Genomic DNA, 27,439 nt, shown 5'->3' on the forward strand with positions numbered 1-27,439 from the left:
GTTTCCGCAGGAAAGCTGTAACAATGGATCCAGGTGGGGGCATGGGGAGAATATAACCCCTTGGGAATCTCAAAAACAAACAACAACAACCCCACAATGACCATAACTTTTGGAGCCAACCTCCCTTCCTTGAACTTAATTGACCCAGCTGACCTCTAGAAGGTGCTGTCTTGATCGGACCTTTTCCTCGAAGGCACCCTGATGAAATGGAGGAAGCACAGGACTGAGAGGACTCGTCTTCAGCCATCCAGTGGCCGCAGGGACGTGTTCCAACACGTCTGTTGGGAAGAAATCACTGTGTGTGGGACCTGGAGCCTTGCTTTTTGACTCAGCCTTGTGACGGCTGTGGTGGTGAAGCTTGATGGTGAAGGTCAGCTCCATCATCCAGTGATGCCCCCCCCGACCTCCCCCCACACCCTGAGCAAGTAACGTCCCCTCACAGAACTTCTGTTACCCTTCAGGCCTACAGTGATGGCCCGCCTCCCCGGCGTTTTAATTGTGAGGCTCATTGATGAAGAATACAGGTGTGCAGCATGTAACTGCCCAGAGCACGGGAACCCCAGCCATCTCACTGGCCTCGGAAGATCCTTCGACTGAGCTCAGTCCAGAATTACAGCTCAGTTTACAGGACAGGCAGACAGGACAGCTTACTGGGTGGGGGGAGGAACCCTTCCTGTTTGCTGGTCCTTGTCTGCACACTGGTTCCAGGAAGTGACCTGACAAATATTGACCAGCCCGCTGGGACCATTCAGCGCCATTTCCCTGCTTTGGAAGGCAATGTGTTGCTGACGACCGGAGAAGCCCCAGTGAGGACCTGCTGTGAGTACCCCGCGGCACCCCTGGGCCCGAGACATAGGCAGGGGCTGTTCTCGTGCTCTCTGTCCGGCTTTAGGGTCCTGGGGTGCGAGACGTGAGTCCTCACAGGGCAAAATGCACCAAGGCATTCCTTCCAAGTCCTGAAGTTAGAGCTCCAGGCTACCACCGACCTCTGAGGGAAGCTTGGGCCTTCGAGACTGTTGAGAGGGGAACCCCAACCATCCCTGCCCATTTGGCAGGCCGGCAGAATGACCCAGCACAGAGCAAAATGGGGGTGGCGTGGGAGCCAGCTCGGTAAAAGCATGATGTCATGAAAAAGTCAGGTGTAGGAGCCCTGATCTGGGGTTTGAATCCTGCTCACTCCCCGGTGTTGTGTAGGCCTGGAGAGTCAGATTCCCTGGCATGTAAACGGGGGTCTCTCAAGAGCTCTCGTAGCGCCAGGTGAGGGTGAATGGGCTCCAGTGCCCTCGTGAGTATCAGGCAGAAGAGCACCCCATGGGGTTTCAGTGGCCGATTTTTCTTAGAAGTCCATCTCTATGTCTTTCCTCCAAATGACCCCGGGGTGAACTGCAACCTCCAACCTTCCGGTGAGTGGCCGGCATGTCCCTGTTTGCACCCCCTAGGGATGACTCAAGGTTCTTGTAAGGGTCCAATCAAGTGACAGTGACAGTATTTTCCAACGGGGACGATGAGCATTGAGCAAGGTTTTTACTCCTTGACGGTCACTGCTCAGGAGTCTTCCTCTGCTTTCCCGGCCGTCACCCACCAGCCTCCAGTAGACCCTTCCTTGTTTAGTCATTGAGGTGACCCGCCCACCATCACCTCCACCAGCACCCACGTGTGCGTGAGCTTCCAAACACTTCTGGTTGAGGACCGCTGATACACACTCTCTCATAGACCTGGCTCAAGGGCGACAGCTGACTTCCATTGAGATTTCCGCCTTTGGAAACCCCATGAGGCAGCTCTACCCTTCCCTATTGAGTTTGTGCGAGTCAGAAGCAACTGGACAACAGTAAGAGCAGCACACATGGAGAGATCTACACGGGTGTGTGGTGGTGGTGGTGGTGGTGTACCATCGAGTCAGCTCCGACTCATGTGCCTCAGGAGACACATCCTTAGCAAAGGCGAGACGGTACGGAGAGTCAATAGAGACCGTCAGCTTCCTCTGGGATCTTTCTGAAAAGGGAATCAAGAAACAAACAGGTGCAATTACAAACCTTGTGGACAAAACACACATAAGTGACACATGTTGTTATACATCACAGGGGCCCCCACCAAATAGACCTGGTCACCTGCGATTGAAATGGGAACCCTTTAGAGCGAGATCTGGCAGCGTAATGAATTATCTGCAGCATCTCAGTTCCCTTCCAAGGCCCTGGACTCACAGCTCCATCCTGCTTTGGGGATTCAACTCAATCCTATTTCTGCAAGGTTGGGAATCTTAGGGATGCGGTCAGGTGGACCGTGGTGGTGACTTCAATGGAATAAACAGAATGAACCCCAAAGCACTCGCTTCATCGCAGCCTCCTTTTGCATGTCACGCAGGAACAAGTCCATCTTGAATGTGTTCCTGCAGCTCAGACACCCCTCCTCCAAAGAAAGTAGTGTGCTCCTCCTCCGGGCAGGAGCTCCTCCTCCAGGGTTGGGCTGGGGCGATGTGTGTGGCCTTGGGACATCACTCCTGCCCTCTGACCAACATCGCAGAGAACAAGGCTGCATGTGTCCCTCGTGACAGCTTGCCTTGTGGGTTGGCAGAGTGTGGAGGGCACCAGGAGCTGTAAGCCCTGGGCACCCACGGATGGGGTCTCTCCCGGAAAGCTTTGGTTGATCCCAAGGTCCCCGGTTTGGGCAGCGAGCACAAAAGGTAGCGGGAAAGACACCACGGTCATTGGGAAATACTGAAGACAGGTCAGTGTGGCCTGAGACTGGAGGTGGCACGTGGAGAGGGCCAGTTTTGAAAGGGGCAGGGGGACATCACTGTCAGAAAGGGTCCTGTGGCCGAGTGACTGTGTCCCTGGGAGGCCATGGGGATGTGGGGGAAGGCATCAAGGGCAGAGCAGGAGAGCAGACACTGGCGACTCCATTGTCCTCACAAGAGCCAGAGCTGCATGCGCGGCCTGAAGCCGGTCCTTCTGAGCTCCCTCCCACCCCTCAAAGAGGACACCAGTCTGTTCTCATACCTTTACTAGCTGAAGAAACAAGCCCCTGTGTCCGTCAGGATTCAGTTTTCCTTCACTGTTTGTGACAAGAGCTAGTCCATGAACAGAGAGTGGATGGAGACAAGGTCAGGGCTCTTACGACTCCTCCTAAACTCCACCAGTCCCACATTTTGCCACTCCTTTGTCCCTCATCAGCATGGCAGTGCCAATGGCCAACCATCACAGCCTCACTCGGCAAGGCAGGATGGCACTCCTCTCTCTTGAACTGGTGCCCATCACCCTACTTCCTAGTTGTCAAGAGCATCATCCCATGATGCCCAGCATCATTCACCATCATGGCATCCTAAGTTTGCTGCTTAGCATCCTTCCCACGTTGCAGTGACCTATAGATGTGTGATTGGCTTATTGAGCTATTGGGTGTCATTCTCAACTGTGCTCTAAGTTCCGTGACCATGAGGTCAAGGGAGTATGTTCATCTCCTTCTGCCATTGTGTATCGAGGGCCTACCATGGTCCCTGGACCGGATAGATCCTTGAAATGGAATAAACTATGGGAGGAATGACTGGAAATGAAGATGAACTAATAAGGAGGGGGGGGGCAAGTGATTTCTTCTGGCAACACTTCCGTTTCCCATTTATAAGATAGAGCTGACCATGCCTCTCCATGGTCATGCCTTCCTAGGGAAGAAGGGGAGGGAGAGACGGAGGATAATCAGAAGGGAGGGAGATGGAAGCGAAGATACATGGGAAAGAGGGGAAAATCAATGCAAGGAGGTTGTACCCTCCCAGAATCTCTTACACAACCATATCTTGTACGCTTATCATCACGCTACGCTGAGAAAGGGGTGCGGATTTAAGTGAAGCTTTGGAGAAAGGGTGCAGGGTCTTACCGCTCACTCACTACATTGTCCTCTGCAAGATCCGCCCATGGCACCCCTGTGGGGCACACTATGGATGGTGGGGTGTATTGTGTCAGTGATGGGGAATCGTTGAGTATTTCTGCAGGAGAATGACATGTCTGCATTCTTGTTTTCAGAGAATGGGGCCAGCTTGGCTTTGGCTGCTGGGAACAGGGGCCCTGGCCTCCGTTCACTGCCAGCACTTTTCTGAACATGGAGATAAGAGGCTGGGGGTTCCTCCAGGACCCAGTGGCCAACTCTCAGAACCCGTCCCAGCCTACCACACGATCATACCCACCATCACCAAGTTTGGTCTGCGTTTGTATAAGCAGCTGGCAGCAGACAGCTCAGGAAACATCCTCTTCTCTCCAGTGAGCATCTCCACCACTCTGGCCCTGCTCTCTCTTGGGACCCACGCTAACACCTCAGCTCAGGTTCTGGAGGGCCTGGGCTTCAACCTCACAGAGACGCCGGAAGCCGATCTCCACCGTGGCTTCCAGAGCCTCCTCCACAGCCTGGGCCTGCCCAGCCCCAAACTTGAACTGAAAGTCGGCACCTCTCTTTTCCTGGACAAACAGCTCAAACCTCAGCAGAGATTTCTGGACAGCGCCCAGGAGCTGTACAGTGCCTACGCGTTCTTGGCCAACTTCTCAGATTCTGCAGTGATGTGGAAGCAGCTCAACGAATACATCGGAAAGCAAACATACGGGCTGGTCTCCAACGGCCTGCAAGCCTTCCCACAGGACACACTCACGGCTCTCCTGAATTTCATCTTCTTCAAAGGTGAGCGCTTGCTGTGATTGCCACCTCCCTCTGCAAGCACATGCTCTTACCCCAGAGAACACAGTCCCCGGAGCCTGGGTGCTCCAGGGGACGAGCGTCCTGTCCTTCCTGCCCACTCTCCTTCCTTCCTTTCTGTCTGCCTGCCTACTTTCCTTCCTGCCTGCCTACTTTCCTTCCTTCATCCCTCCCTCCCTCCCTTCCTCCCTCCCTCCCTCTCTCACTCCCTCCCTCTCTCCCTCCCTTCCTTCCTTCCTGCCTACTCTCCTTCCTTCCTGCCTACTTTCCTCCCTCCCACCCTCCCTCCCTCCCTCCCTCCCTCCCTCCCTCCCTCTTTTCTTCCTTCCTAACTTCTCTTCTATTTCTTTTTCTCTCTTTGCATTATTTAATATTTTTTAGCAAACAAGTATCAGCACAAGGTTTCAAAGGCCCACCGAATAGAGACAACTATTTCCTGAACACACCCCAGACACCCTCTCTAGCCCTGCTCCCCAGAGGCAGCCCCTGGGTGTCCTGTAGCTGTTTCTCCTGCACCTGCATGATGAGTCGTTGCTTCTGTTTCTCCCGCCTTATTCCCTCTGCCCTTGTTTTCGTTCTAATGTTAAAAAATATATATGATCCAGCTCCCTCTTCTAGTAACCATTTGTTCTTTAGAAAAATATATTCTGTGGCATTGTATTCGGAGCTGTGGGATTGTCTCTCTCTGGGTGGTCCCCTCCACCCTTGGTCTTAGCACCCTGGTCAGTTTTCCTGCTTCATTCCCTAAGCACTTGTCTAGTCCAGCTTGCCCACATGGGGGAGCCATTCAGGCTACCTGCGGAGAGCTCAGGTACAAGGGTGGGGCCTGAGGTCCACTCCCCGCCCCTGAGAAGACACGTGCACCTCTCCTAGAGGTCCACCTCTGACCCAGAGAACCTGGGAGCCAGGTGACCGCAGTTCCAGCTCAGGGGCCCAACTTCCTCCTTTGCTAATGGTACCTTCTTTCTTGGGTTTGAACTTGGGCATTTATTTCCTTGTTTCCAAGTATTTGACGCATGATTTCTAAGTGTTCACACAAGAGGATGGTTCCCTCTTCTCTTTCATCTGCACGACTGACCAGAAGTCTCAAGGGCCTGACTCTTCATCCACATCTTTGATTCTCCAGAGTTGAATGCAGGCCCAACCACACTGATAATGCCTACTGACTGAAGTATTTCAAACTAAACGCAGGGCTCGTGTCTGAGACCTCTAGGAATGCTATTCATTCTCTCATTCGTACATTCGAGAAGACATACGATGTACTGACTACATGTTGGGGATTTTGCTAACTTCTAGGGAGCACTGGTGGTATCGTGTGATACAGTCTCAGGCACCCACAGAGGCAGTTCTACCCTGTCCTGTGGGATCACTCTGGGTTTGGGGGTGGGGGGGAGTAAGAATAAGATAGAGTTTCCCACCTCCCGGCTCCCGGTTATGGGGTCGCAAATAAGCAAAGAGGGGATGACAGCCCAGTAGAATGTCGATGCCCTGTTCGAGTGGATATGGGCACCAGGAATTCTCTCTGAGACGCCTATCCAGACTGGGAGGGAGGGGGAAGGCTTCCTAGAAGAGGTGGTGTCTAAGCTGAGACATGGAGAATGAGTTGGAAGTCCTCAGGCAAGAGGCTGTGGCTGGGGATGTTTCTGGTTTGGACAAGAGCGCGAGTACAGATCCAGGGGAAGGAGATACGATTGCATCTTCCAGAAGCTGAAATCAGCTTAGAATGCCTGTAACAGGGACGATCACAGTGACGTGCCCAGAGGAAATGCCAAGAACCTCATTGAAGAGGAGGCCAAGGTCATGTTGAGGATGCTGGACTGTAACTTCGGGGAGCACAGAATTATGCAAGAGCTCAAGCAACCAAGTGACACAAGCAGATCTGTTCTGGGAAGTTCAGTTAGTGCCCCTGGTAAAATGGTCTGCAGAGAAGTACAAGCGGCGGAGCGGGACCTGGTGATGGCCTTGACCAAAGTTCTGGCTTCGGAGGTAGAATCAACAAAGCTTGTTGACTTATTAAGTGTAGGCAGGAGGGACAGGATGGCCCAGAATCTGACCTGAACCTGTGCCAGGGTCAGTGTTTGCAGGGGGCCGGGTCAGGGGGTCCTGTGGGTGGAGATAGTGGGTCCCTCGGGGCTGTAAGAGAGAAGACGCTCCACTTGTGGACAGGCTGAGACTGGCTGAGTCTGCACATCTCACTCAGTGTGAATGGGCTTTGGTGTCGCATATTCTAGACTCTCCCTCCTGCTGGGGTGTGGAGACTGGGGAGTGGTGGTGGACAGCCCTTGGCCATCACTAGAGGAGATGGCTCTTTCCTGGCCTTGAGCTCCAGCTCAAGTTGACAAAATCTAGTGTTTGTCAAGAACCTGGGCTATGGAATCAGACTCTGGCTCTGTCGCTGGTCTGCAAACTGAGGCCATATATAAAGTGTATGGACGACCATTTATGTCCATTCACAAGGATTCTGTTTCCTCGTCTCTACCATGGGGATGACACAGCTTGCTTCATGTTCGTGTTTTGCACAGATTTAGCGAAGAAATGGTTCACACATGTTGTTGTGCGGCTCTGACTCAGAGAGGCCCACGTGCAACTGAACAAAACAGTGCCCGGTCTGCTCCATTCGTACCTCCGCTATGTTTGAGCGACCGTGTGAGTCCACCCCACTGAGATCTCCCTCTTGGTCCCTGACCCTCTCTCTAGCTCACCAAGTATGATGCCCTTCTCTGGGCACCGGGCTCTCCTAACACGTCCAAATACAGGAGAGTAAGTCTCACCAGCTTCCCTTCTGAGGGATGTCTGGGCTGCTGAAAGCTAAGTGGTTCTGAAAGGGAATCGAAGCAGAACCTGTGAGGGCTCACGCTCTGGGCACTTCTTGTACTTGAGCGGCTGCAGCGGACCAAACCTTAGCCTTTTGATTCTCATACTGGTGCCATTGACTTGCTTCGAACGTTTGCCCACGAGGAAGCCAGGCTAAGGTGGCATGTGTCAGTCTGCCCAGAGTCGCTGTCTTGGAGAAGGTGTTCATGGTGCTACGGATTTTGTGTCCTCAGCCAAGTGGAAGCATCCATTCCATCGCTACCAGACGCAGAAGCAGGAGCGCTTCTTTGCGGACGCGAGGACCACTCTCCGGGTCCCCATGATGCACCAGAAGGAGATGCACAGGTTCCTCTATGACCAGGACCTGGCCTGCACCGTCCTGCAGATCGAGTACAGTGGGAACGCCTGGGTCCTGCTGATCCTTCCAGACCCGGGGAAGATGGGACAGGTGGAGGCTGCCCTGGGACCAGAGACCCTGAGAAAATGGGACCAGCTGCTCCTGCCCAGGTAAGGTCAGTCCTCTTCGGAAGACCAGTTCTAGAACAACTCTGGTGGCAAGACCACCCGCACCGTCACATCGTAGACCTCTGCTAACTACGCGGCCTTGGACACCTTCCTCACTTCTTCTCCGGGCCGTAACTTTCTTTGGCTGCAAATGTGAGGTCTGAATACCCACTTGAGAAACTCCCTGAATTGGGCCTCAAAGAGAATTTCGCAGGGTGCCCAGTGCATGCTGAGTGCTCCCTTGGGTGGTAATCACTGCCCCCCCCCATCTGGGTCTCCTTCTGACCCCAACCCCTTTCCTCTGGCTCCCCTCTTTCCACCAATCAAAATACATCTAGGGAACAAATAAGACCCAGTACAATTGTAGAGCACAGTCTTGATGCCCGCACATCACTGTGCGTATGTGTGCGCATATGTGTGTCTGCGTGTGCGTGTGCGTGCACTCGATTGGTTGAAGCTAGCATGTGTGCCACAAAAGCATTGAAGTCCGTTTCCATTCTACTTCTCCTTGGTGACCCGTCAGACCAGTGTCTAGATGATGAGCAAGGAAACTGGAGGGACTGGGGTGATTTTAAGGTTCTTCTCTCGCTCTCTCTTTTCTAATTATTTTTGTGTTTGTTTTCTTATTTATCTGTGGGGTTTAACACACACACACACACATACACACACTACTACTCATAGGTGCACAGCCCACGACATCAGAACCGTGGCAGGATCCCGGTGACCCTCCCCACAATGTAAGTGACCCTTCTCCCCCTCCTCCTTCTGATTCTCCCTCCCACTCTCCCTCCTTCCCCGAGCTTAGTGTCTTCCAAGGTTGCCCATGTCATGAGGTGCCTGGCTGTCTCACCCCTGCTTTTAGAGAGGCGGACCACCCCATTATGGGTATGGACCAGAGTTTGTTTAACTCTTCCTCCACAGATTGGGTGTTTTTGTTTGTTTGTTTGTTTGCATCTGCAGTGGGTATTTCTAAAAGTTGCCTCTTCTTAAACGTCTTTGAAACCCTTGTCGAGAAGCCCGTGACACAAACCAAAGACCCTGTGGCACATTCCCCAGTGGCATTTCATATGGTTTGGCCATGTCAGCTCTGTCTGGTCCCCTGGGGACCCCTTTAAGGGTGTAGCCTCCTTTATGGGCTGAGCTTCAGCGTCGTGGGGGCTACACGTTGGGCTACTCACTGCAAGATCAGCAGTTCGAAACCACCAGCTGCTCTCTGGGAGAAAGGGGAGGTTTTCTATTTGCATAAAGAGTTACAGTCTCGGGAACCCACAGGGGCAGTCCTACTCTGTCCTGCAGGGTCGCTCTGAGTCGGCATCGACTCACTGGCAGAGAATGTTTTCCTTTGTGGGCCGCTCTGAGGAACAGGCAGGCCCTGGGGCCTGGTTCCTTACTGCTGCAAAACACCATCCTCCCAACCCACCACCTTCAAGTCAAAGCCTTTAGTGACCCTATAGGACAGGGCAGAACTGGCCCTGTGGGCTTCTGGTACTGGTAGTCTTGACTGGAGTGGAGAGCCCCATCTTTCTCCCAACGAGCAGCTTGTGGTTTCGATCTGCTGACCTTGCTGTATGCAGCCCAACTCAACCACTCCACCTCTCTGCTGTGGAACAAGTCACTCCAAGATGGGATGGCTTCATACAGATGGTCTCTCTCTCTCTCTCTCTCTCTCTCTCTCTCTCTCTCTCTCTCTCTCTCTCTCTCTCTCTCTCTCTTTCTCTCTCTCTCCCCTCTGTGGGCTGACTGGGTGTCACTGGGCCCTGATGGACTAGCTGAAGTCACAGGGATAAGGGATGAAGGCGGCCTGCAGGGGCTGTCTACAGGGACGTGGTTGGGCTCAGGACACCGTTTGGCAGTCTAAACCGACATCTCTTGCTGATGACGCAGATTACGGAGGTGGGAGGATGGTGGGATGGTGGGATGGTGGGATGGTGGGATGGTGGGATGGTGGGATGGTGGTAGCCCGGGGTTCAGCATCAAGGCCCAGAGCCCTCAGGCCTCAGGCTGGGAAGCATCTCTTTCCCGCCACTCAGGTGGACAGCCAGGGCAGCGCAGAAGCTGGACCTGACGGCCCGTTTCTCTGTGGGACTCTCCCTCCAGCCTGCTGGATTTGCACTTGCCCAAGTTTTCCGTCTCGGGAACACACGCCCTGGAGGAGATCCTGTCCAGGATGGGTCTCACCAACATCTTCAGCCTCGAAGAGGACTTTTCAGCAGTCACCGGGCAGCCCAACAACACGGCCTCCAGGGTGAGGGCCCCTGTGGGCCTGGGGGCGGGGCGGGGTCTTTTCTCCCTTGGCTGGGAGGCATCGGGAAGCTGCTTCCCTTTGTTTTCCCTTCTTTTCCTTGTGCCCGAGCAAACAGCTCGCGGGCGGCTCCCGTCCACCCCACCCCACTTCCAGAAGGCTCTGTTCTTCAGCACAGGTGTATCAAGTAGTGGAGAGCCATTTGGGATCACCACTTGGGGTCCCTAGGAAGTCATGACAGTGTGGCAATTGCTTTCCTCCAAAGCGTCCCTTACCCACAGGGCTCGGTTTCAAAGACTGAGCCCCCCTTTGCAAATCCACACGGTGTGAAAATGGAAGCTGATTACATCCGATCACAGCGCAGAGGAGGACTACATCCTTATGTAACCGCCAAGTGTCCTCATGACAAAGCACTGGGAATCACAGCCCAACGAGACCGACACAGAACCTTCCCACCTCTCACCGCCACATCCGTTATGAACAAAACTCACCGCCGTTGAGTGGGTTCTGACTCACAGTGACCCTACAGGGCAGAGCAGTACTGGCCCCTGGCATTTCTGAGTCTGTACCTCATTACGGGAGTAGGCAGCCTCATCTTCCTCCGGCAGATCTGCTGGGGATATTGAACTGCTGACCTTGAGGTTAGCAGCCCGACCTGCAACCCACTGTGTGACCTGGGCTCCTTCCACACCTGCCAGACATTCACTCTTAATATGCAAATCAGCCCGCTAGTTTTATCGTTGTCATCACTGAGAACGGTCGGATAATAATAATAAGTAGTTGATAAGTGAGCAGTGGGTGTGCTTCACTTGCTTCTGCTTCTTCCCAGGACATGTGGGTTAAGGCCACGTGCCTTCCTAGTAGCTCCAGAGCAGTGGTTCTCAACCTGTCCAATGTCAATGCCGTGATGTACAGTTCCTCATGTGGTGGTGACCCTCCAACCATAAAATTATTTTAGTTGCTACTTCATCGCTGTCATTTTGCTACTGTTACAAATCGGGCAACTCCTGTGAAAGGGTCGTTCGACCCCAAAGGGGTTACGACCCACAGGTTGAGAACCGCTGGCCTAGAGAGTCATGGGTATTAGTCAGCTTTGCTGCAGTAACAACCACCCCCCCTCAGAATCTGTCACATGTCAGGGGATGTCACATGGCAGGATGCAGGTTGAAGGAAGGTCCTGCCATTGGGACCCGCCATTCTCACAGCAGCGGAAAACAGGGGAGCGAGAGTGGACTGCCGCAGTCTGGGCTGCTGGCACACCCTATGCCAAAGCCTAGGCTGGGATCAGTAGGTGGGGCTGTGTCTTCCCATGGAGTCACTGGGAGTCACCAGACAGGGTGAGGGCGTGCAATCCTCTACCAGGGCCCAAAGGCCCCTGAGCGGCAGGAGCATTTAGCTGTTAACTGAAGCTTGGCAGATTCACACTCACCTGACGGTAGCAGTTAGAAAGGCCTGGAGATCCTCCTGCAGAGAGACGCCAGCCGAGAAACCCCTCCAGAGCAGGTCTGCTCCATCGCCTGGGACCACCCAGAGTCAGTGTCGGCTTGATGGCCATGGATTACAGACAGAAACAGAGCAGGAAGGAGGGCGATGCAAGGGGAGAAGGCAGCAAAGGTCCTTCCTGCTGTTGGGCTGTCCCTGGCTTGTTCTTCCCTCCCTCCCTCCCTCCCTCCCTCCCTCCTTCCTTCTTCTCTCCCCTCCTCCCTCCCACCTCCCTCCCTTCTTCCTCTTTTCCCTCCTCCCTCCCTCCTTCCCACCTCCCTCCTTCCTTCCTTCCTCTCTCCCCTCCTTCCCTCTACCCTCCCTCTTGCCTCTCTCTCTATCTCTCTCTCCATCTCTCTCTCCCTCTCTCTCTCCCTGGCTCCCTCCCTCCTTCCCTTTCTCTTCTTTATTTCTAAGAATAAAGCCATTCATCGCCCTCTGGGTCTATGCTCTGAACTTCATAGGAAACCAGCTAAGAGTTGATGTGAAACTAAAGCTGCAAGCAAGACGTGCTTGTGTGTGTGAGAGAGAGAGAGAGTCAGAGTCCCCACGTGTGAATCAAGACAAGAAAACAAGACTTTTGCTTCTTACAAGCTTGCCTTCATCCCTGGATGCCTCCCTTCATGGCGTTTCAGAAGTGGGAGGGGCACTAGGCCAGTGTGTGCCTGTGATCCTTCACCCAGGAAGGGCTGCAGAGGGGCAGGGCACTGGGCACAGTCACCTGCTACCTGCCACCCGCCTGCCTTCCGCCCTGAGGCTTCTCCAAGGGGCTAGGGGTCCACTGAGCTGGGCTGGAGAACCGGTGGTTGGGCCCACTGACCCATTTTAAAGATGAGAGAGCCGAGGCGCCTGGAGAGGCTCTGTGTGGTTTGGAAAGGATGCCGAGGCCTGCGTGAGGAGGGCTGTCCAAGAGACCCGTTGGTCTCCAGTGTGGGGGAACCCTAGAACCATGGGGGCAGGAGAGAAGATGGGGAGGGGAGGGGAGAAGACGCAGGGGAGCAGGGGAATGCCTACTGCAGCCCCAGAGGCTCCCAATGGATGCATCTCTGTCTGCTCTCTGTCCCCAGGTATTCCACAAGGCGGTGGTGGACATGAGCGAGAAGGGGACCCAGGCCGGGGCTGCCTCCAGCCTGCTCTCACAGCCCCAGGCCCCGGCGGCCTCTGGGACCCCAGCAGGGGCAGGACCCAGCGCCCATTTCAACAGGCCTTTTCTGCTGCTGCTGCGGCATGTGACCACCGAGAGCCTGCTCTTCCTGGGGAAAGTCGTCAACCCAGCGGCCGGGTGATGACGACGGGGCCAGGGGAATCTCATCTCCTCCATTTCTCCCCTGGGTAAGGGCCAGCCCCTCCGTGGGCAGAGGTGTGAATAAAGTTGACCTGGGCCTTGTGACCATCGAGCAGTTATGCCGGAAAGCAAAGGTCAGCTCCCACAGCCACTCCAATCCCTGCCCCCCCCCCCACACACACACACATGTGCTGGGCAGAACCACACTCCACGGGGCTCCCAACAGCTAGTGGCTCAGACGTAGCTCACCGGGTCTTTCCTCCAAGGCACTGCTGGGGGGACTTGACCCCTCAACCTTTAATTAGCAGCCACGCCCAGTTAAACATTCACATCAGGGGCTCCTTCTGTCCTGGGATCCCCCTGAATTTGGCATCAAACCGAGGTCAGAAAGCTGAAGACGCAAACCTCCACTGCTGCAGGTGCCTCCAGGGTCCCCAGAAAAGGGGGACACAAGAGAGTCTCTCCCCCCGCAGGGATCCATCCCAGCTGGACAGCAGGGCCCACCCTGAAAGGAGGTAGAGCCGGGGCAGGACTCCCGACACTGCCCCAGGAGGACAAGGGGTCTGAGGGCAGACCACTGCATAGATGGGTCAACTCAGCCAGGGGTGGACATGTCATCAGAAGAGACCAGGGGCAGCCCGAGACCCCAAGAGCAGGAGGAGCAGTGTGGCCCTGGGGGACAATGGGCTAAGGATGAAAACCTGGTCATGGTATGGATTTGGAGGAGAGTCGTTCATTGAGAAAGACTCCCAGGTGGCGTCAATGGTTTGTGCTTGACTTCTGACCTAAAGGTTAGCAGTTCAAACCCTTACACAGATGACCAGTCCTGCAGTCAGGAACCTCAGCTTAGTGGGTTCATCCAGGTGAATTCCACCTGTATCCGGACATTTGGTCAGAGATGGGTGTTGTTGGTTTTTTAATTTAATCATTATATTGGGGGTTCGTACAACTCTTATCACAATCCATACACACATCCATTGGGTCAAGCACATTTGTACATTTGTTGCCATCATCATTCTCAAAACATTTGCTTTCTAATTGAGCCCTTGGTATCAGCTCCTCATTTTCCCCTCCATCCCTGCTCTCTCATGAACCCTTGATAATTTATAAATTATTATTTTGTCATTAATTACAGTGTCTGGCGTCTCGCTTCACCCACTTTTCTGTTGTTCATCCCTCAGGGAGGAGGTTATATGTAGATCCTTGTAATTGGTTCCCCCTTTCCACCCTACCTTCTCCACCCTCCCAGTATTGCCACTCTCAGGACTAGTCCTGAGGGGATCATCTGTCCTGGATTCCCTGTGTTTCCAGTTCCTATCTGTGCCAGTGTACATCCTCTCGTCTAGCCAAATTTGTAAGGTAGAATTGAGATCATGATAATGGGAGTGGGGGTGGGGAATCATTTAGGAACTAGAGGGAAGTTGTATGTTTCATCATTGCTACACTGCACCCTGACTGGCTCATCTCCTCCCTGTGACCCTTCTGTAAGGGTCTTGGGTTCCCAATCTGCACTCCCCCTCATTCACAATGATTTGATTTTATGTTCTTTGATGCTTGATACCTGATCCCTTTGACACCTCGTGATCACACAGGCTGGTGTGCTTCTTCCATGTGGACTTTGTTGCTTCTGAGCTAGATTACTGCTTGTTTACCTTCAAGCCTTTAAGACTCCAGACGCTATATCTTTTGATAGCCAGGCACATCAGCTTTCTTCACCACTTTTGCTTATGCATCCATTTGTCTTCAGCAATCATATCTGGAAGGTAAGCACACAATGATATGTTTTTTTTGTTCTTTGATGCCTGATACCTGATCCCTTTGACCCCTCATGATCACGCAGGCCGGTGTGCTTCTTCCATGTGGGCTTTGTTGCTTCTGAGCTGGATGGCCGCTTGTTCACCTTCAAGCCTTTAAGACCCCAGAAGCTATATCTTGTGATAGCCGGGCACCACAGAGATGGGTTTTTGGATTCTGTTTTCCTCATAGCATCCTGTGAGACCCCTGATCTGTCTCACTCACTGTCACCAAGTTGATTCTGAATGACCCTCTAGGGCCGAGTAGAACTGCCCCTGTGGGTGACCGAGACTGGAACTCTTTCCAGTAGAAAGCCTCCTCTCTCTGCCTCGGGGAGGCTGGGGGTTTCCAGCTGCCCAGCTTAGTAACCCATCCTGAGAGCCTGCTTTGAGGAAGAGGGCTGTGGTCCATGTGGGGTCAGCCAGTGTCCTCGTCTCTTTCTTTTGGCTTTGTTTTTAAGGGACATGGAGGCTGCATAAGGTCATAGTCCTGCCCCATGGGACTGCCCTCAGAGGTACATCAGGACGAGGACCCAGAGGGCCTCCTGCATGACGGCTCTGCACCATTAAGGGTCACACACATGATACTGTGGGAAGGGGCTGACATGATCCATGATGGGAGTTTAGAAATCCAGGGACTGGGAAGGGCGAGTGTTCATTCTGACCCAGAGATCACTGGGTTGGCATCGATTCGCTGACCAGCCAGGGGTGACGTGGGAGTTTCGGGTCAAAGAAGCAAGAGAGAGTCTTCTGACTGAAGAATGAAACCCAAGAGGGAGAGACCCCTCCAGGGACAGAGCCCCACTGACCCGTGCTCACACACCCTAGCAACATCACGCCAGGGAGAGGGACGAGACACCATAATCCAGGGGAAGCCCTAGTGCAGTGGTCTCAACCTGTGGGTCGCGACCCCTTTGGGCATCAAACGACCCTTTCAGAGGGGTCACCCAATTCATAACAGTAGCAAAATGGCAGTGATGAAGTAGCAACAAAAATAATTTTATGGTTGGGGGGTCACCACCATATGAGGTATTAAAGGGTCATGGCATGAGGAAGTTTGAGAACCACTGCCCTAGTGTCAGAGAGAGTCGGACAGATTGGTGCATGGATGGTGGATGCCACGGGGCATTAATGAAGGACAGGAATCCCCTGGAGCCCAAGCCCTGTGACCCAGGGCTCAGCACAGACACACGGTCACTGAGCCATGGACATGAGCACACCTGCGCAGACAGCAGCATCCAGGCCTGCAGTCCGAGCCTGCAGCCTGCAACCTGATATCCCTGACTTACCCCATGCTGAGGCTCCTGTGCCCTGGCTGTGGACACCCAGGAAAGCTCTCTATCTTCAGACGTGAAAGATCCTTCAGGTAACACCTGTGCTTGGGAATGCAGCCACTAGAGGGCGCCCGCCACCAGGAGATCTGCAGCCCTTGCAGCCGCAGCCGCCTTGTTCCTGGCCACCTGTCTGGACCTCCGGGGGCCACTGTCCCTTGATTATCTTGGTCTCCCTGCAGAGGACCCCCCAAGTCAAACGTCCATCCCAAAGAATCTGAGCCTGTTCATAAGGCAAACCAATACAAAAACATACCACGCAGGAAAAAGCGTACGTGCCACACAGGCAGCTCAACTCGGCAGCACCTGTTCGGATTCATTGGGGTTAGTTGTTTCTGTGTCCTTTGTGAGTTGTGTTGTTGTTGCTGTTGTGGTTATACTTCTTGCACACGTGCACTGAATTCCAATCTAAGTTCGTGGCTTTGGGGGCAAAAGGAATGACCTACGATTGGCACCTTTCAATGAATGGCAAGAGAGCTTGATGCTTGTGGGGACAAAAAATGCTTTCTCCTCTCCATTTTGATTTCTCCGTGGTCTTCCCCACCCCCATCCCCAACCCGAATGCAACACCAGCTGGTCTTTATCTGAGCCTAATTAGCCCTGTACTGATTTTAACAGATGCAGCCTGTTTGCACATATGCCTGAGGCTTACAACAGCTCTAGAAGGGCCATGGGTGCTCCACGAACATCCAGCCTCAGGAAATGAAACAAGCACAACTAGTAGCCTTCAAACGTCAAGCTCAGGTTTCAGAGAATCCCATTGGACAGGTAAGCTCTGTTGGGGTTGAGTTTTTCACTGCCTGCCAAGACAGGGCAGCCCCCCGGGGCATCCTCTCTTGAAATAAAATTCATAGAAAAACAGATCCCACGGCCAGATGAGTCAGACACTTGCTGCCTCCGCTGCCCCCGCTGCCAGGTATAGGGATATGCAAATGTACCAGAAGAACTCTGGGAACAAGAGCTTCCCAGTCTGCCTCTGTGGAAGCTGCCCTTCATCGTGTTTAATTATTTGAGTCACTTATCAGCCTCATGCCCACTTCAGATCATTTGTAAAAGCCTTATGACAGAGACAACACAGTCATGCAAAACCCCAGTGCAGAGCCTATCAGCCACTTTATTGTTGTATATTCTTCCAAAAGATTTCTGTAGAAATACACAGTCCATTACAAAATAGAACCCACACATATGCGTGCTCATCCCCTTGATCAAAATGGGATTTGACTATGAATAAAAAAAAATCACCTCATGGCCACAGAGTCTATGCCAACTCATAGCGGCCCTATGATGTAGTGGTTAGGCTTTAGGCTGTGATCCACAAGGTCATTGGTTTGAGAACACCAGCCTCTCCAAGGGGGGAAGACAGAGCTTTCTACTCTTGTAAACAGTTACAGCCTAACTCCCAGGGGAAGTTCTGCCCTGTCCTGTAGGGTCATTAGGAGTTCCTACGCAGACTGCCTTTGAGATGTTTGGCTGCAGGAACATTTTTCTCAGGGTTTTAGGGTGTCATAGTTTTGAGGTTTGCCATCAACTTTCACTTTGAGGCTCTCTTTCAAAGGACTTTTCAAATCAGTTCTGATTCTATTCATCAACATGAAGAGCCACATCCCCTGAATTTCCTGGTAGACTTCAAATGGCTGGCTCAAAAGAGATGCAGTGGAAAGAATATTGATGCTCTTTTGCTTTCCGATTGGCTTCCAGAAGCTTTGGTTCTGTGTGTACAGCTCTGTCAATGATGGAGCGCCCAACGCAGCCAAATTCACGGCCATAGAGTCCAGGCTGACTGATAACCCCCCTGTAAGACAGGGTAGAATGGCCCCTGTGAGTTTCTGAGACTGTAACTCTTTACAGAGAGTAGAAAGCTTCATCTTTCTCCCTTGGATCTGCCGGTGGGTTCGAACCGCTGATCTTGTGGTTAGCAGCCAAATGAGTGACCACAATGCCACCAGGGCTCCTATGATGAATAACCAGAGGATTGGAATTATGTCCTTTGGGAAATTGCATTAGGGATTTGGGTAAATTATACGAGTCTATTTCTTGCTTCCAATCACCAATCATTATCAATGCACCTTGTTTATATGTTCGATCGATTTCAGACTTACGCTTTTGGTAGAATTACTTCAGCCTCTGCATCACTAGCTTTAGTGGTTGGTGCATAAACCTGAATAATACTATATTGACTGGATTTCCTTTAAGCAGATCAATATTATTCTATCAGCAGCAACATTGTACTTGAAGACAGATCTGGAAATACCCTTTTTGTTGATAAATGTGACACCATTCCTCTTGAATTTGTCATTTCCCAAATAGTAAGCTATCTGGTTTTCTGACTCAAAATGGCCAATATCAATCCACTTCATCTCACTCACTGATAGAATATCCATCTTTCTGTGTGCTACCCTAACCTACTTTTCTTTCCAACTCTGTTTTGTGAGAGGTACAGCCAGAATGCTCCTTCGAAGTGAGGATGGCAAGATCTCACATGCTCTGGACAGATTATCTGGAAGGCCCATCCCTAAAGAAGGACATCATGCTTGACAAAAATAAAGGGTGGGCCAAGAAGAAGACACACAACAAGATAGATGGACATGGTGGCCCCGACGGAACCATGGTGAGACTGGTACGGGACTGGCCTGTGTTTCTTTTGTCGTGCTGTAGATGGAGGTCCTTAGGAGTTGGAACCAATTTCAGCACGGCACTCCACAACAACAGCTCTTGTACACTTATTGTCAATGATATTCTTGAGTGCTCTGTGCTTTCTGTTCTGGTGAATAAGGTCTTTTACGCCATGTGCTGGCTGTCTCGTATTCTATATAGAAAAACTGCTGACATCGTCATCAGGAATAATGATATTCTTTCACTATACTTCCAGCTGCGTTCTGAGCAAATCACCCAAGAAGCTGGACTTATCTAAAGAAGAATGCAGCATCAGGACTGGAGGAAGGCTCATTAACAACCTTTGATAATGCGGATGATGTAACCTTGCTTGCTGAAATCCAGGAGAACTTGAAACCCTTGCCCAGGAAGATCAAGAACTGTAGCCTTCAATATGAATGACTCCTCAACGTGTAGAAAACAAAAATCCTCAAAACTGGACCAGCAGACAACCTCACGATAAAGGAAGGACAGATTGAAATTGTCCATGATTTCATTTTGCTTGGATCCACAATCAACCCTCAAGGAAGCCGCAGTCAAGAAATGAAAATATATTGCATTGGGCAAATCTGCTTCTTTTCGCCCAAGTGTTGTTGAAGAACAAGGAAGTCGCTTTGAGAACGAAGGTGCTCCTGACCCAGGTCATTGGTATTTTCAATGGACTCACATGCATGTGAAAGTTGAACAGTGAGTAAGAACGACTGAAAAAGTATTCTTGATGCATTGGACAGTACTAAGGACTGCCGGAAATTCGGTTCAATCTGTCTTGGATGAAGTACTGTCTGAATACTCCTTGGAAACTAGGATGTGTTTGGACGTGTCATACAAAGAGACCAGTCTCTGCAAAAGGACATCCTGCTTGGTCAAGTAGAGATGCAACAGAAAAGGGGAAGATCTTGCATAACTTGGATTAGAACAGGGACTGCCGTAATGCCCTCAAACATCACAACCATGAGGTTGGAGCAAGACCGGGCAGTGTTTCATTCCGCTGCACACAGGGTCACTGAATGGGCGCTGCTGTGATGGGCCCTGACACCCCCCACCAGCACCACCACCATTTGTACGTCTCAACTGACTGTTGCTCAACCTTGTCCCTCTAATAAGCTCTTTCATTTGTCTCTTAGCTTTTCCAGAAATAGTTCACACGGCATCTGCATGTCAGGACCAGTGTTTTCTCAAAATGCTTTGTTCTAGAGATGAAAGGGGGAATCCTGAAATGCTGATGTGCTGGCAGGGTGGATGTGTAGATTTAGCCACTCGTCTTAGGGGACATGGTAGTTACATCATCTGGTGTCAACTTGCGAAGGGGTGGAGTCTAGCCTGTCAATCAGGTCACAGCTGGATGACCTCATTTGGAGGCCCAAAGGAGATAGATAACTCACTGGAAGTCAGAGACACTGACTCTGTGAGACATTGCTGTGGACAAGCCATGCCAGCACTGAGATGCTTCCACCACCACTGGATCCACAAGACTTTTCACCCGCTGGCCTGTGATCTTTCTTCTTGCATCCGGCATCATTGCACGTGTTGCGTGAGTCTAAAGAGGAATTTATACACTGGTATCAGACATATGGGCTAATATTGGACTTATGGACCTGCTCTGGACTGGGCTGGGGTGTTTTCTCAATACACAGTCACTTTTTGATATAAAGCTCTTTCGTATACACATATGAATCTCCCTGGCTGTGTTTCTCTAGTCTACCAGGACTAGCCCAGGGAAGAATAGACTGAGGCAGAGAACCCTAAAAGTACACTGCTACTTTCCCAGGCCCCAAACGCTCAGCTCAGTAGCAATGGAAACAGGATCCTCATCCCGGGTCCGTGCATGGACCCACTCCTTATGAGAAGTTCCTTTTCCTTCCCCCACACAGCGTCTCACCCCTCACACACCACTTCCCACCCCCTCCCTTTCCAGCCCTGCTTTGACTCAGCTGGGGCAATCAGCCTCTCCTTTTCCCGGGGTCTATTTGGGGGACTCTTATGCTTCCCCAGGGGACAGGGGTGGTTCAAGAGTGGGATTCTCCCTTCCATGCAAGAGACTCAGGTTCATTCCTGGCCAAAATACCTCACACACAGCCACCACCTGTCCTTCAGTGGAGATTGGCACATTCTTGTCACCTGAAATGCAGGTATTTTACCCTGAAGCAGCCTAATCAAGTCACTCCAAGTTAGAGGAAGAAAGAGAAGTTCATTCTAAAGTCCCAGCCAGGAGATCAACAGCAGCACAGACTGTCTTTCTGGTATTCTGTCTGAAATCAGAACACACAGAGAATATATACCTTTTGCCTGGGAATGTACCCTTCGGGGAGTCACGTATAGATGTTTTACATTAACTTAGGTTTCAGGGTCATGAGGTGAAACCACTGTTGACCATGAGCAAACAAACAAAGCAATAGGTTCTTCAAGTCTTAGACCAGTTTCCAGATGCCCTTGACTAACTAGAGGATCAACCCTGGCTTGTTGTCTCGCCACTCTCCAGCTACTGCTATTGAGTCAATTCCGACTCCTAGTGGACCCGTAGGAGAGGGCAGGAAGGCCCCTGTGGGTTTCTAGGACCTTAACACACACTCTCTCTCTCTGTCTCTCTCTGTCTCTCTCTCTCTCTCTCTCTCTCTCTCTCTCTGTCTCTCTCTCTCTCTCTCTCGCTCTCTCTCTCTCAAATCATTTTATTAGGGGCTCGTGCGACTCATCACAATCCATGCATCCACACATCGTGTCAAGCACATTTGTACATTTGTTGCCATCATCATTCACAGAACATTTCCTTTCTACTTGAGCCCTTGGTATCAGCTGCTCATTTTCCCCCTCCCTCCCTCCCCAAACCTCCCTCCTTTACGAACCCTTGATAATTTATAAATTATTATTATTTTGTCATGTCTTACACTGTCCAACATCTCCCTTCACCCACTTTCCTGTTATCCATTACCCAGGGAGGGGGTTATAGGTAGGTCATTGTGATTGGTTCCCCCTTTCTCCCCCCACCTTCCCCTTCCCTCCTTCTATCACTACTCTCATTATTGGTCCTGAGGGGTTTATCTGTTTATCTGTCCTGGATTCTCTGTGTTTCTCTTTATTTTTATTTTGAAGTTTCACACACACACACACACACGCCTTGGTGGTGCAGTGGTGAAGCATTGGGCTGCTAACCACAAGACAGCAGTTAGAGACCCCTCGCTGTTCCACTGGAGGGAGACGAGGCTCTATACTCCCGGAAAGAGGGACGGTCCCAGGCACCCACAGGGGCAGGTGTACCCTGTCCTATAGGGTCACTATGAGGCGACATTGACTCGATGGCAATGAGTTTGTTTGCGGTTTGTTTGTCTGTTTCTACATATAGATGTATACATGTATGCCTATGTATGCACTACATATAAAGAGAAAGACTATATCATATCAATGTCTACGATATCTGTTATGTGTAATGTGTCTGTCCGTGTGTAAAGAGGGAGACCCTCGATGAGATGGAGGGACGCTATGGCTGCAGCATGGACTCCACCCTCCCAAGGGCGCGGGGCTGGGAGGTGTCACGTTGGTCGCTCTGAGCGGGAACCAGAGAGGCAACATCCAGCAGGAACAACAGCAGTAGCGTTTGCATATGTGCCCGCACACGCATGTAACCAAAGCACTGCACAAGCGAGATACAAACTAAGTGCTGTAGGGAACTGCATGTCCCTCAGCCCTGGATCAAAGCCATATACAACCTTCATGTATTTACTCTCGGTTTTCTGTCATATAAATTGTGCCTAGTGGTCTTCCTGCCCTTGTTCCCCCTGCGGTCATTACTTACTTGATCTTTGCCAGGATTGGTGCTCAATTGCTAGCAGCCGCTACACTCATTGGACAACACACACCTGGCGCACTTCCGCCAGGCGTCCGGTATGCCTCATTAGCATGCGGACCTGTTTGAGCACAATCGCTTGTCATTTGGCAGGTGCGTGACTATTGGCTACCCCAGCCATACCTTATTTCCATATGATGTAATGGTGCCCACCCTTCACTGGCTATTTAAGCCTCTGCTCTCAACTCAATAAACGAGACTTAATCAGACTCCTGTCTTGTCTCCATTCTCTGCGTCTCTTGCCCATCTTCATTCCCATTCCCTCATTCAGGTACCCACACTGTTGATGACCCACGGGTCGGGTCAAAGTGCATCTCCTCCCATTCGTCCACCATTCAAGGACCACCATGGCTAAAAGCAATGACTTAGCCAAAATGCCAACAGAGGTAAATTTCCATTTCCAGTAACTCCGTGTGGGAAGATGCGCTCCTGTGGCAGCCTTTGGCTCCAGTTGTTTGGGGAAACAGCTTGAGAAGGTCCTCAAGGAGTTCCTTTTGCCCTCCTTTCCTGCCCTGGAGGGACTGTGGTTTTTGCCCCAGTTGATGGACTCTCCTGGGTAAGCTGTGAGCATATGATTAGATGCCTTGTGCCTGGTCTCAGGCTGCAGCCTCCCTTGGGACCGTGTGTACCTTACAGGGATTGGCTAGGCACGTCCCAGACCGCACATGGTTTGTACAAGCATACAAACAAGCCAGTGTCTGCACATCATCAAAGGTGGCCTGGCACAGGAAGACAGCATGCACACACAGAAGCGCAAATAGCCGACAACAACAAACCACCTGGCACGACCAGCCCTGTGGATGAAGAAAAACACACACCTCTACCACTTCAGCAGGAAACGAGCACCTATTGTTAAAATGGTGGTGTGGAGCCGGGATTTTAAAAACAAAACAAGGAATGGGTTGTAGGACTGACATTAGCAACCACAAGGTGAGGGATTCGTCCAACAACAGAAGCGTGTTCATAACAGTGAGTCCACAAATACTATTTGCTGGGCTCAGACCTTTTTAGGCAGCTAATAGGCTGTAGATACTGGGGGGTTGAGCCATGAACACAGTAAAGCCCCTTCCCTGGCAGCGACTACAGCACAGTGGGAGGGACAGATGGACAAACAGGGGCTGTGGCCATGAGAGGTACTGGTACTCTCCAGTACTGGCCCCAGAAAGATCCGGAAGCTCTGACCCTCGGGGTCTTTAACACTGAGCTGGTTCTGGTGAAGATGGAGTCCCCAAGAAGATGACGGGACTTCAGCGAGGGTAGTTTCAAAAGAAAGCTGTGGACTGGACATCTGGTGACCATCCAGCACGTGAGCCTGGGGCCAGCACACTGGGAGTCATCAGAGACACCACGACTATAATAAGGTTTATGAAAGCCATGGGCTCAAGAGAAAAATTAGGATCCAGACACAGGATCCAGATCTAGCAGAAGTGAGCTAGCTTCCACACACTGTCAACTGCGACCAACAGTTGGCCACCCCATAAACGAAATCTCCCTCAATTGTACTGAGACTATGACCACATGAAAGAGGGGACACTCCACCCTAGTCTTTCCACAACTGCTTGGCCACTTCGCAGAAGATCTCATCAGGGAGTTGACCATACCATGCTCAAAATGGGAAAATTCTACCCCCCTCCCAAGCTGACATAAAACCACACGATCACAAGCATAAAATGCATACCCAAGACCATCATGCATAAGATCACATTACAGAAGAAATTTAATATAAACCTGTCATAAAGAATGTGCGGCACTCCAGCCCCTTTTTGAGACATGACATGCCTCACTGACCCATAGCCCTACAGGGGACAACACTGGAGACACAGTGTGGGAATTCCGCCTGATCTGACCCCACCACACCGAGGAAAGCACTAAGGACATGCAACAGAACAGCAAAGAGAACATTGCAAGGAAGTCCCCAGGGAATACCAAAAATAGAGTTTGGCGCCAGGGCGTGGCACCCCATCAGACTCGACCAGGAAACACTACTAAAGGTCAACAAACAGACTTTGAACTATTTACGGGCTTTTCATTTTTCTGTCACCTTTTTTGTTGTTCTTTTGTTTTGTCGCTTTGTTTTGCTCTGTCTTGTTTTTGTGCATATTATTATCTCTGCAGGTCTATCTAGAAAAGATAGGCTGGATAAACAATTCAGAGGAAAAAACAACGGGACCGATGGTTTCTGGGGGACATGGGAGAAGGGAAGGGGGGGGAAAGGAAGTGGTGTTAACAGACCCAGGGACAAGTGATCCAAAATCAGTGGCGAGGAGGGTGTAAGCAGCCTGATAGGGCTTGATCAAGGGCAATGTAACCAAGAGGAATTACTGAAACCCAAATGAAGGCTGAGCATGTTAGTGGGACAAGAGGAAAGGAAAGGGAAATAGAGGAAAGAACTAGGAGGCAAAGGGCATTTATAGAGGTCTAAATACAGGCATGTGCATATGTAAATATGTTTATATATGATGATGGGGAAATTGATCTATGTGCATATATTTATAGGTTGAGTATTAAGGTGGCAGATGGACATTGGGCCTCCACTCAAGTACTCCCTCAATGCAAGAACACTTTGTTCTATTAAACGGGCATTCCATGATGCTCACCTTCTTGACAGGATTGCTGAAGACAAAGCAGATGCATAAGCAAATGTGGTGAAGAAAGCTGATGGTGCCTGACTATCAAAAGATATAGCATCTGGGGGGGGGGGGCGGGTCTTAGAGACTTAAAGGTAAACAAGTGGTCATCTAGCTCAGAAGCAACAAAGTCCACACAGAAGAAGCACACCATCCTGTGTGATGATGAGGTGTTGATGGGATCAGGTATCAGTCCTCAAAGAACAAAAAATCATATCATTGTGAATGAGGGGCAGGGTAGAGTGGGGACCCAAAAGCCATATGTAGACAACTGGACATCCCCTTACGGAAGGGTTGCGGGGAGGAGACCAGCCAGTCAGGGTGCAGTGTAGCAACGATGAAACATACAACTTTCCTCTAGTTCTTAAATGCTTCCTTCCCACCCCGCACCCCCACTATCATGATCCCAATTCTACCTTACAAATCCAGCTAGACCAGAGGATGTACACTGGCAAAGACAGGAACTGGAAACACAGGAAATCCATGACAGATGATCCTTCAGGACCAGTGGTGAGAGTGGCAATACCGGGAGGGTGGAGGGAAGGTGGGGTAGAAAGGGGGAACTGATCACAAGGATCTACGTATAAACCCCTCCCTGGGGGATGGACAACAGATATGTGGGTGAAAGGAGACATCAGACAGTGTAAGACATGACAAAATAATAATAATTTATAAATTATCAAGAGTTCATGAGGGAGGGAGGGAGGGAGGGGGGAGTTGAGGAGCTGATACCAATAGGTCAAGTAGAAAGTAAATGTTTTGAGAATGATGATGGCAACAAATGTACAAATGTGCTTGACACAATGGATGGACGTATGGATTGTGATGAGAGTTGTACGAGCCCCCAATAAAATGGTAAAAAAAATGTGTGGCATTCACATAATGGTGGATATATAGATCAATGGAATAGAATGAAGAGTCCAGAAATAAATCCATATTTTCAAGGCAAATTGTGTTTCAAAAGTAGTGCAAAAAATTCAATGGGAGTAAGATAATATTTCCAACAAACGGTGCTGGACAACTTCATATTCACATGCGAAAACCTCACACCATACAAAAATTATCTCAAAGTGCGTCAAAGATCTAAACGTAAGATCTGTAAAACCCTTAGAAGACACACAGGTAAACATGTTTGTCATCCTAGACTAAGTAATAACCCAATGCCATCAAGTCAATTTCCACTCATGCCAACTCTGTAGCAGGTTCCCAAGACTTCCTGTCTTTACAGGAACAGATACCCTCACTTTCTATGGAGTAGCTAACCGGTAGGATTGAACCCCCGAGCTTACAGTTAGCAGGCCAATGCTTGCCCAACAATTTCTTAGATATGACACCAACAGCTTGTACTGTTCCTGTCTGTCGGAATCTCCTCCATCAATCAATAGTACCAGTCCTTTTTCCATACTCATGTGTCAGTCTTCCTGTGGATCCGGAATAGGTTTTCTCTGCATCAGGGCATTTACACGTGGCATCGAGTCTGCGGACTGGCATGCTCTCACCTTTCTGCTTCAGCTTGCAGATAACGATCTAGGGCCCCTCTTCCCCTATAGTTTCCCTGACTTCCTCTCGTGAGCTTTGGACGTGTTATCTGGTGGGACCACTTCCTGGAAAAGGACATCATACTTGGCAAGAGAGGAAGACTACTCAATGAGACAGGTTGACACCGCCGCTAAAACAGTAGGCTCACACGTAACAACCGTTGTGTGGACGGTAACAGACCAGGAAGTGCTCCCTTCTGCTGTACCTGTGGTCTCTGTGAGTGGGAAGTGACCCGGTGACGTGTAACCACAACACAATGACAGGCGAGCCCTAAGGCATCCCAGTCATACGATGCTTGCTTAATCCATTCTCTCTCATTCTCCTTGATGGAGATTCCTTGTTTGTCCTCTCTCCTCAGTCTCCTCACCTCCCCCTGTTCTTCTTCTCAGCTGGCGAATTCATTTCTTGCTGTGCTCTTCTACTTCCCTGCAGATACAACGGGGCTTCCAAAAGCTCATGGCAAATGGAACTCAAAAATAATGGAAAGACAGACAAGGAGTCTGTCCTTACCCACTGCCTTCTCTTCTGTGCTTGGATGAAGGATCCATGCTCCCAGCCAAAGCCAACCCCTCTATGTGTGAACCAGACCCACCTCCTCACAATGTTCCAGCAACTCTTTCCATTTCCCCTCCCTGCTTGGTCAGTCCCCACTGCCAATAAT

The 27,439-nt window shown here is 51.0% G+C and overlaps 1 protein-coding gene across 1 annotated transcript; it reads left to right on the plus strand.

Moving 5' to 3' along the window:
- The first annotated feature begins 4,013 nt into the window (after window positions 1–4,013).
- SERPINA11 (serpin family A member 11) lies at window positions 4,014–12,999 on the plus strand. The gene is made up of 4 exons (XM_075530555.1): window positions 4,014–4,656; window positions 7,719–7,992; window positions 10,087–10,234; window positions 12,781–12,999. Exons 1-4 carry the CDS (start codon window positions 4,014–4,016, stop codon window positions 12,997–12,999), a joined length of 1,284 nt encoding a protein of 427 aa, XP_075386670.1.
- Window positions 13,000–27,439: the final 14,440 nt, after the last annotated feature.

Source organism: Tenrec ecaudatus, chromosome 14, assembly GCF_050624435.1.
Source record: "Tenrec ecaudatus isolate mTenEca1 chromosome 14, mTenEca1.hap1, whole genome shotgun sequence".
Classification (NCBI taxonomy): Eukaryota; Metazoa; Chordata; class Mammalia; order Afrosoricida; family Tenrecidae; genus Tenrec; species Tenrec ecaudatus.

What these genes read in the sequence shown, in the direction of transcription:
- SERPINA11 (XM_075530555.1), top strand. Translation starts at nt 4,014, where the DNA reads ATGGGGCCAGCTTGGCTTTGGCTGCTGGGAACAGGGGCCCTGGCCTCC. An exon ending in GAATTTCATCTTCTTCAAAG is followed by an intron (nt 4,657 to 7,718) that starts GTGAGCGCTTGC and finishes TTGTGTCCTCAG; the next exon opens with CCAAGTGGAAGCATCCATTC. An exon ending in GACCAGCTGCTCCTGCCCAG is followed by an intron (nt 7,993 to 10,086) that starts GTAAGGTCAGTC and finishes CTCTCCCTCCAG; the next exon opens with CCTGCTGGATTTGCACTTGC.